General features: G+C 41.9%; 1 protein-coding gene across 11 annotated transcripts in view; it reads right to left on the bottom strand.

Annotated features, from left to right (window-relative positions):
- Positions 1-4,774: 4,774 nt before the first annotated feature.
- LOC146703417 (calcium/calmodulin-dependent protein kinase type II subunit gamma) overlaps positions 4,775-10,488 on the bottom strand; it is a 43,285-nt gene continuing 37,571 nt past the window's right edge. For all 11 annotated transcript variants that reach the window (XM_085466629.1, XM_085466625.1, XM_085466626.1 and 8 more), the window contains 4 exons: positions 9,735-9,810; positions 9,532-9,626; positions 8,514-8,750; positions 4,775-7,352 (listed from right to left, as the gene is read on the bottom strand). In XM_085466629.1, coding sequence (XP_085322755.1) covers positions 8,518-8,750; positions 9,532-9,626; positions 9,735-9,810 — 404 coding nt within the window. In that variant the 3' untranslated portion in view covers positions 4,775-7,352; positions 8,514-8,517. The remainder of the gene's footprint in view (positions 7,353-8,513; positions 8,751-9,531; positions 9,627-9,734; positions 9,811-10,488) is intronic.

Below are 10,488 nucleotides of genomic sequence, written 5' to 3'. Positions count from 1 at the left end.
CTGCTCTCAGTCACCCATGAGCGCTGTTAATCTCTTCTTTTGTTGGAATGGGCTCCCCTCTGAAATAAAAGGGGATCAGAGGATACCCTTGCTGGACTGGATTGTACAGACTATTGAAAACTGTAGAACGAGTGATTTATAACGAGTATAATTGAGATGGTTTTGTTGGGACAAGGCTAATTATTTATAAATCTGACTAATGATGCTAATGATTTGAACAAGATGGGATGCGATTATTGGGATACAAATTTGAATTTGGGCTGGGAATATCGGATTAACATTAAAGTGTATAAAAAAATCTTTGCTTTTTATCTTTCTCACTGTTTGTCTTCTTGTAACCTTTCCTTAATTTTCCCTTTATTCCTTTTATTTCAGACGTGGATGAAATAGTACAATTTATTCTCATTTAAGGGTACTTATACCACAATGCAAAAAAAAAAACCTAGAAAAAAAGTTAGTTTTATCTGACTTATAGTTCAAAATAATCCTTATTTAACTTGTACTGGGTCCTCTGCCTTAGCTCCACTCCCTTTAAACTGCCTTTCTTCTGATTGGCTGCCACTAACAAACAGCAGATGACCATATTAGGGAAATCCCCTCCCTCTGATGTCATAGAAAGCCAAGAATAGAAAAAAAAGGGTGAAATTGAGCATCTGAGCAGTCACATGTTTGATCCCATCCCACCACATCCCAAATGCACTCTGGTGGTTATAAAAGGATGGATATCTTTACTGTATACATTTGTAAATGCATTGATTGGAGGATAAGATATCTGATCAGCAATTGGTCGATAATGTGTCAGATGAGTGTATATATGATCGAAATGAAGGAAAATTGTGATAAAACCCCTTCAGATAATGCAAACTAAAAAAAAAAGAATTTTCCAAGTAACACAACTTAAATTGTCTGATAAATCTGTCAAATGTAAGAAATAAATGGTACATAAAAACATCTGCCTAAAACAGGGTCAGCAGCGGTAATATTGACACAAACACCAGAGCAAAAGTTCAGACAGATAATGATGAGCTATAGAGAAACAGCGCACAGTGGTGCGTGCACACGGATAATTGCTGTGTCATTTTCTAATTTAAGCTTGCAGAGCACGTGTATGGGCTGCATTCATACCCTCAGGTGAGTGGATGCATCTGTGTGAGCCAGTGAATAGTGTTATGTGGGCCTTCGGTAGGATACAAGATAATATGTTAGTTCACCTTTAACTGAAAGATTAGAGCCAAGTTATTCTGGCTTATTCAGTATGTTTGAGTATCAGGGCAAAGAAAACACGAGCTCGGAGATGAAAAACAAAAGCTGATATTGTTTTCCAGGAAGTAACATTGTGGTTTACGTAAGCTTGCCGCCATGGCTTCCTGCAGCAGTCTCTGGTGTGAAGAACAGTTTCAGTGCTCAACCTCTGAGGTCTTCACTGAGCCCATGTCTGTTGCAATGTTTCCTCAACTTTTGTGAGGCCTGCTGGGACAATAATGACCACTGCTAGTTTGCAAACTGCAAGCAGGTTAACAGAATTTCTCCATGAACGCCTGACATCTTTGTATGAGAGTCACCTGGAGCCTCCACAGGGTTGAAGGCCTGAAGAGAAAGACATGCTGTGCAATCTTAAGATCACTGTGGACCACAGGTTGCACAAGAATCGCAGCCTTCTTCTGGACTTGCTTAGCAGGACGGAGCGTGTTTGCACTCATTCTAGACTTTGAATGAAGAACTCGACCCATATTTACCCTGTAGCACAGATCCTATGGCTATAATCCTTGTAAAAGCTTAATATCAAGATATGTATTCTACACATTAACAGGATTAAGGTTCAAAAGTGGGCATTTCAGTCCTGTCAGACCTAAGGTAATATGTTCAGATGTTCAAACACTTTATGTTTTAGTAAACTTACATTGTGGTGTGGCTCATCTAGACAAGAATAAACACCTGAGAGGATATATAGTATCGGGGTGCTGTGTGCAGGAATAACACAAAATAAACTGCAATGCTGATGCTCATGGTTGCATGATGCAATGGTCTGATGCGTTGTTAACAGTTTTTGGGATTCAAGGACTTTTGTAAAAGCTTTATGAGACAAAAGATTTGGAGTGAATAGTGTGAAGATACTGAATTTATTCTAACACACATACAACTTCCCCCCCTTAGCTGTGCTGTTTCCTGTGATAGCCTTTGAAACTTTGCTTTTTTTGTACTGCCAGAGACACTGAAATCTAAAAGAGAACTCTGCAACAGCAAAGATAGTGGAACAAGTTTAACTTTTAGGGGTTAAAAAGAGCTTAAAAACATTATTTTGGGGTGAAGTCAGCAAACCTTTTAAGTGGTTTTTGTCAAATTTCAGTTTTTATGTCCCTGTAACTGTCCCCAGTAAATGCTTTAAAAGCACTTTAAAACTTTAAAAGCATTTTGTACTCTTTGATGTGCTGACTTTTGGGACTTGCAGTCAGTGAGCACACATATTTCACCTGGACACTTGATGTTGAAAGCTGGGACATTTGCTCTTTTCTCACTATTATTTTTAAAACTTATATTTTAAAACGATTCCAGTTTTGCAAACTAACCAAATAAACTCACAGTGGATAGAATCTGTGGGCTGTATCTATGAGTCACTGGTGAGTTTCTAGTGGTAGTGACATCAGTGGTTACCACCTTAGGCTGAGGGATTTTGTTTGTGCGAGGCTGACAACAACCGAAATGGGTGGAGCGGGTTTGTGGACTGGATACCGGCACGCCTCGACCTCAAAGTCAAAAGTAATTTACATTCAGGAGACTTGTTCTGGCTTTTCTCCCAATTTCATAGGCACTAAAAAGTCAGAGGTCAGAGAGCGCTAACAAGACACATTCCCTCCAGAGTTCCTCCCTTTCTGTGTCTTTGATAAAGTAACTATAAGTGTGGAAGTTAACCAACTGCAGAGCTCTTCTCATTAATCACACAGAAAGCAAAGGAACCGGGGGGAGCTGTCCTACATCCCAGATTCACACACACACAAGCCAGACCCTTAAAATAACCGGGACCATCATAAATAACAGCAAAAAACCTTTTTAAATGAAGCTGAATCATTACTCAACACTTCAGTGTTCGGCTCAAATAAGACCACTGGAAAACGGTAAAGGCTGAAGTGGTGAGAAGGGAAGCTGCACTATCTGTTGAGCAGCGATTGCTTTAGTCTGTATGTATGTTAATGGCCTGCAGGCTTTGCAGTGTTACTCGGGGCTTAATCTGAATTCGTGATGCGATGACAGTCCTGCACAGAGGGCAAATATTATGCCAGCTGTTGTTGCTCAGTGCATCCTGCCAACCAGTGACACACAACCTACTGCCAGTTTGTTTAACTCTGCTCTAATCAAAATCTTCCTCCTGCAGCAAGCCAGTGTCTCCTTGCTTAACATCGCCTGGGACAAACTAGTATCCTTCCTAAAATTCCCCAAAAGCGAGTATGGGAGCAGAGATTTTCAGCATAGCTAATCAATGTTGCAGTGTTACATAATCTGCAAAGTGTGTTACATCTCTATTAGCGCCAAATTTGGTGATTTCAGGACAAGTATGAGCGACCATGGTGACAGAAAGCACACTGGGTAAACAAAGGGTTTTTGGCAGGTTCCTCTGTCTGGGAATGGATGGAGTGCAAGCGATGGATACCTTTCTACTAAGATTTTTTTCTTTTTAAGAGAAAGGACAAAAATGTTTCCATATGACAGTGGCTTTCATGAGGTTAAAAAAAAAAATAGCAACAAAAAAGAATCTAAGTTGAATTGAATGAAAAACAGGTCAACAGCATAGCATTATTATCCTCTGGGGCCCACTGGGGCCAATGCAAACCAATGCATTTTAGCACATTACACCTGGTCAAGACAACCTGCTGAAGTCCAAACTGACCATCAGAAAGGAAAAGAAAGGATTTAAGTGGTCTACCCTGATCTGCACACAACCATCTTTAGGTTTACAAATAACAGTCTGATTAAAAAAGAAACTATTCAGTGTGTGGCAACTCTCTTGGTGAAAATGCCTGTTGATCTCAGAGGCGAATGGCCAGATTAGACACAAACCACTCATTCCAACTGTTGTACGCAGAGGAGTGTCTCTGGACGTACAACACATCAAACGTTTATTAAAGCACATGGGCTACAGCAGCAAAGATCACACCAGCTGCCAGTCGTGTCAGCTAAAACAAAACAGGAAGCTGAGGCTACAAGTTGTACTGAATTGCCAAAATTGGGCAATATAAGACTGATCTGTGCAGTCTGAAAAGTCTCTTCGGCTGTAATACTTGAATGGTAGGGTCAGAATTTGGTGTAAAAATTGGATCCATCCTAATTTGTACTTATAGTTCAGGCTGGTGTTGGTGTAGTGTGCAGTTTGGCACACTTTTGGGGGCTTTAATACCAATTAAGCATTGTTTAAATACCGAAGAATACCCCACGTCCATCCCTTTGACCTCAGTGTTGCCTTCTTCTGATGGCCGCTTCCAGCAGGATAACATGTCATGTCAGAAAGCTTTGATCATATCAAACTGACTTCTTGAACATGACAGCGAGTTCACTGTACTCAAGCCTCCAGTCACCAGAATCGTCATAGATGTGCAGCAGCTGTGTGATGCTGTCATGTCAATATGGACCAAAATCTAAGAGGAATGTTTGCCACAAAGGACAGGAATCCATCTGTACTAACGTGGTGTAAAGCGACAGATGAGTGCATCGTATTGACATCGGCTTGTGTTGAAGCACTCGGTGAAAGTCCTCGCGACAATAAATGACTCTAAAGACAAACCAGTGCTGAAATAGTATTTTTATTAAATACTTTCAAGATCCAAGTTTGAAGAATAACAAAGCTATGATGAAGACCAACTAACACTCAGACAAACACTTGATAGTCGTCAATTCATGGTTGTATTTCATTGTACATCATGATCATGCAAAAAAACTCCAGCATCCATGTGAAGGCTGGGGAGAAAGCGCAGCCCAATATTATATCATTACAACGCAGGGAAAACATCGAGGGCCTCATACCAAGCTACGGCTCCTGAATCTATTTTTTTTCTTTAAATTTTGCTTTTTTTTCAAATATTTTTCATGTCACCTATTAAACATTCTGGATGGAGGAAATTCATATTTCAAAAGATGCAAATATCATATATTAACACTAGCTCCATCCGTATTCCGGTAGGTACATGGTAGAAATGTGTAACTGAAACATGCATATAACTAGGTCTTCCCGCTCTGCTTCGTGACATGTGTAGGTCCCAAAAACCTGCACGCCCACACCAGAACTTTCTCAAAACTCCTCCCGACTGAGCAGGCACGATTTAAAACCACCAAGGGTAGATTAGATAAATAAATAATTTAGTCCTGATCAATATCTATCATTTCATTTCGTCTTTACTGCTTCCCTCTTTTCCCCCTTTTTTTTTTTTTTTAAATTCCTGTGTGCGAGGGACAGTGCAGAACTCCAGCTTGGCAGATCGGCAAATTACCAAAACGACAAAGTTAACAGCAACAACAACGAAAGAACTCAAACCAGTAACACGGAAACAACAGAGAGAGAGAGGTACAAATAAACATCTCAAGAGCAGAGTCTGAACACAGAGGGAGGGGGAGGCGGGCACCTTGCAGGTTGGGGGGTGGGGACGGTTTCGGATACAACTGTCGCACATGGATGGAGACGATTAAGCAGCACGGCGAGGGCGGCGCCGATGGTTGCAGCAGCGGTGTGGATATGTTACACAGCTTAAAAACACCACCAGGCGTGCGCGTGTGCATAATATGATATGAAAAGATGGCTCACAGCATTGTGGGATCAGGACTAACGACACTATTATGAAGGTCTTCATATCTAAATATGCATCTATTAGGCTGAATTTGGGGGGAGGGGTGCTCAAACTACTTTTCAACCTGTTATTTTTCTTTTATTTTTATTCCCCGTCTCGAAAAAAAAAAAAAAACCCAAACAAAAAACAGTCGTACGGCCATGGATCTAAAGCTGGTAGCCTACACAACCGTGTGTATTCATGTTTGTCGTGATCGGTTGGAGAATTTAAATTACAGGGGAAGACAAAACCCAACAACAAATGTTGCTCCTAATCTACTCGGGGAGGTCACAGAGGTCATGGGGTGATTCCCACTGCCCAAGTGCACAGGATGAGTGTCTCTTAGATACATGTACATATATTACACTTTTCTACATATATCTATACATACACTGTATTTACACAGTGATTATAAACAAACCAGGGCCTTGCAGAAAGCAGAGAAACAGCGTGGGAGGGAAGGTTAAAAAAGAAACTGGTTAAAAGAGAGAAGAGAGGCGGGAAGGGATTAATGAGGGAGAGGTGGCAGCAGCAGCCCACTCTCTCCCTCCACTGCATATAGACATAACAGAACCTGCTAGCAGCTAAGGTTAGCTTTAAATTTGCACAATAAAAATCCCTCATTTTTAAAAACCAAAAAACAACAAAAACTCAGCTGCTTTAAAAAGGAGCCAGAAAACATAATGAAGCGAAAAGGCTCCGGTTATTCACAGGAACGCAAAAGGGATCAGGACGCTAAAAATGCAACAGAACACATACCACCCCCCCACCCCCACAATAACACAGTTTCCGTTCTGGTGAAAAAACAAACAAACAAACAAAATAATAATTAAACAAGCACACAAACACATAAAAAGCCTAAAGTTCTACACTTTGGTGCGTCATGTTTTTGATATCAAGTTTCTCTGGTCATCGACTGTCTGACTGAGCCAACCTGATTTGTTTTTCCCTCTTAAATTCAGTGGGGGAAATAACAAACTAAAAATCTCCCTACATCTTAACAGCAACAGTCCAGGTAGTGAGCAGTTTCTACCCAGTAATCCCTAATGTGACCAAAATCTCAGCTGCTAACTTGACACTCCTCCCTGTTCCTCCGTTATTAGATAGTGAATATAAATGCTTGGTTGGGTTTTGGTGGTTTTTCTGGTACATCTAGTCATAATTTACACAGTATATTCATAACTCATACTCATAAACTGTCACAAGTTCAACTGTAAATTCTCTGCTCCCCCAGGACGTCTCATCTCGCGCGGGCAGAAAAAAGATGGCTGCCAGGGGAGGGACAGAGGGCAAAGACGCGCCCTCCAATCAGGCGCCAGATGCATGCATCATCCCATGGGGGCGGAGTCTTGTGTTCAGCCAGCCCCCAGCAGGTCAAAGGAGGGACAGGATTGGTTGGTATCGTGGAGAGGGATGCGATCTCGCCCGGCCGGGCTCCTGGCACTAGCCAATCCACGCAGAGGACGGACCTCTTAAACACGCTCGCTGAAAAAACACTGCCCCCCAAAACACACACTCCAGTAGACTGGAGGCTCAGGACCACTGGGAGGGGAGGGGAGAGGAGAGAGGATAGGTTGGTACCACAGCTGGAATCATCAGAATGTAAACAGTTCCAAGAATAGTTTGAGTTTATTGCTGGTTCTTATTTTTGTTGTTTCACTAAGTTTGTGTTTTTCTTACAACATCACAGTCAGTGCTGCTCCAGGACTATGACTGAAATGAACCAATCACATTTTTGCAACCTAGGGATGGCAGGTGTGTCTTCAACGCTTTCTGCCAGAAAGGCTTTTCTTTAACTTAAGTTCTTACTCCTGTCAAAGCATCTGATTTACTGATAACCATCTTCGGCTAAATCTAACCCAGATTTCTCTTCTTTTTGCTTAAATTTGCCATTTTGGTGGCACAGCAGTTATCACTGTTGCCTCACAGCAGACAGTCCTGTGTTTGGACCTTGATAGGGCCCTTTAGCGTGGAGTTAGACTGGAGGCTTGTGCTACTTTGTGCTAGTTTTCTCCAGGAGCTTCAGCTTTTCCTGTCACTGCCCATCTGTGGCCAGATTCTTGATCTCAAGAGTTTGGCCACAGATGGGCAGGAAAATGGCCACAGATAACGGTTGATGATTAAAAAAATAAAAATAAAAAAAATAAAAAAAATAAAAATTCGAATAATAGTCCAACAAGCCCTTCCATCATCCATCATCATCACTTCCTTTTTTCCTATCTTCCTTCCCAATTCTTCATTTCTACCTTCTTTTCATCTTTCATCCCTATCAGTTTTCCTTCTTTCCTTCCCTTCTAACCTTTTCTCCTTTCCTTCCATCCCATAACACCAAACCAAGCCTTATTTAAGCCAGTTGAAATAGTCCATGAAGCACCATTAATTTGAAGTTGAGGAAACAACACCAACCTGGTGATATCAGATACACTAAATAAAGTCACATTAGGGAAAAACAATACAAGATTAAAATGATCAAGGGTCCAGGGGTAGTTTTAGGGGGCATTTTTGGTCTGCCTGCAGCAGAGATTCCCAGCTGGATGTGACTAATGGGATGTCTCAACATTACTAAAAATATTAAAAAATATATATATTTTAAATATTTAAAACTGTCTCCTGTGGACTATTTAGACTTTTCTGTAACTGATCATGTTTAACCCAGTAATGCAGAAACAAAAAAAAACTCTTGTGACGACTAAGGATGTGTACCTGATCACTGTAGTGGTGCAGCAGGCGCTCCAGAGCAGTGGAAGTGGACGTTAAGCCACTTGCCATCGCGGCGATGCCACACTCTGGTCTCCTCTGATTGGCTGGAACGGGGGCGGCCGGTGGAATCCACGAACTGTGTGAGCCGGATGTAGGCGATGCACGCGGCGTCCTCGCCGATCAGGTGCACGTGTGGGTTGAGCAGGGTGGTATGCACGGGCTTGCTGTTTTTGCTCAACACTGCACAAAGTAGAAGATATGTCCATGGTCAGCAGCGACCTCCAAGCATGACAAATGAGCTGCAGTTCCTTCAATCCATAATCGGGTCGTACCTGAAGTTTCCTCACGTTAAAAGGTGAAACAACCATATTTAAGCCTGGCATAAATATGGTTTACGTAAACTGTAAATATTAAGGGCTTGGCTCACTGAAACTATTCAAGTCACTTCAGTGGACCTCTCGTCTTTTTATGTTACAGAATGCCATTTATGTGTATGTCAGTTTTCTGTGTTGATGTGATGCAACAGTCCATGAATGCACCATGCTAACAAAGCTTAGCCCTTCACCTTCTCACGCATACATGATTTCAGTGTGGCTGTGTTCATATTTCACTTACAGTCTATGGATCACAGCCCTCACTGGATACAGAGACACCACAGGATTAACTCACACTGACGGCCAAGCAAAGATACTCTTTGACTCTTTGACATTCACTGGGAAAAATTCAGCTATTACTGGAAGAACATCTCGTCCCATAAACTGTGCAGTTAGCAGACTTGCCAGCTTTACCTGTAGGAGCCTACAGTGTACCTCACTACATGCTTTAATGCCTGGTACTAATACTGTATAGTGTATTCTTCTGTTATTTGTTTGTTTGCTTGATTTAAAAAAAAAGAAAAAAGAAAGTAACACTAGTGGAGTTTATCCACACTGCCAACTATTCTTGCTATTTCCTAACTTGCCTGGTATTTCAAACCCCTTAAAATAAACGGTATATTATGCAAGTAAAGAAGAAGACTCACAGTTTTCAAAGTAGAATTTGTGAAAGTCCATGCCCTCCACCAGGTTTCCCAGAGCCTCTGGTTCGAAAGAGGTGAGTCCAGGATCGCAAATCCTCCTGAACATGAAAAAAACGAAAACAAGATGAGCCTGTTACCAAATTGCACTCGTTTTCACTCACAGAAAGCATCTGCTGCTTTTCACTTTTACACACAGTTGTACTCACGTGTAGGCATCGAAATCTCCATTGTTGATTGCTTCAATCAGCTGCTCCGTAATCTTGATGATCTCCTGTTTACGAGCTGCAGACAGAACAAGAGACAGAAAGAGGCAAACAGATGGCAGCTGGTGAGATGCCAGTTGGAAGGTGAAACAATAACAGTGTGGTGGGTTTCTGCACAATGACATTTTGTCTCATCGCTTCAGCTCCTGCCTTCCTTCACGCGCTCTTCCTCTGTGGCTACGGCTCAAGTCCCCTCTTTAACCTGGTCGCCCGGATCCAAAAGCTGCCTCGTCACCGGAGCTCGACCCCCATCGCTGTCTCTCGCTCAGCTTCTCGCCTTTGCTACGACACAACAACTGACTGAACACGACTCTCCGCTGTGAGCACACACTGCCAACCAAACAGAAGCAACAACTCTGCTAGTAGAGATCACAGCCTTCCTCACTCGAGGCCCACTTAGCTTTCTCCTGCTATGACCAACTGTTAGATGCACAAGTGAGCAAACTTGCCAGACTTTGATGGTTTTATTCCCTCAGCTATTCCATGAACTGATTAACAGTATCAGTCTGATCAACTTCAATCCCTTTCCTCTTTAAGTTTCTTTATATGTTCTTAGTTAACATCTGTTCCACACCAAACAAGCCATGAACCTACAAGTTTACCATTTATTTATGCTAGTTGCTATTCAGTGTAAAGTGCCTCACACACTTTTAAAGTAACAGTAAAACCAAATGAAGAGATTACACGTGGTACAACC

The sequence above is a fragment of the Copadichromis virginalis genome, linkage group LG8, assembly GCF_057382275.1.
Source record: "Copadichromis virginalis isolate Kocher_CV1m ecotype Utaka linkage group LG8, C_Virginalis_male_GT1.1, whole genome shotgun sequence".
NCBI lineage: Eukaryota > Metazoa > Chordata > Actinopteri > Cichliformes > Cichlidae > Copadichromis > Copadichromis virginalis.
The sequence above is the reverse complement of the archived record's forward strand: the minus strand, read 5'-3'. Positions and strand labels throughout refer to the sequence as shown.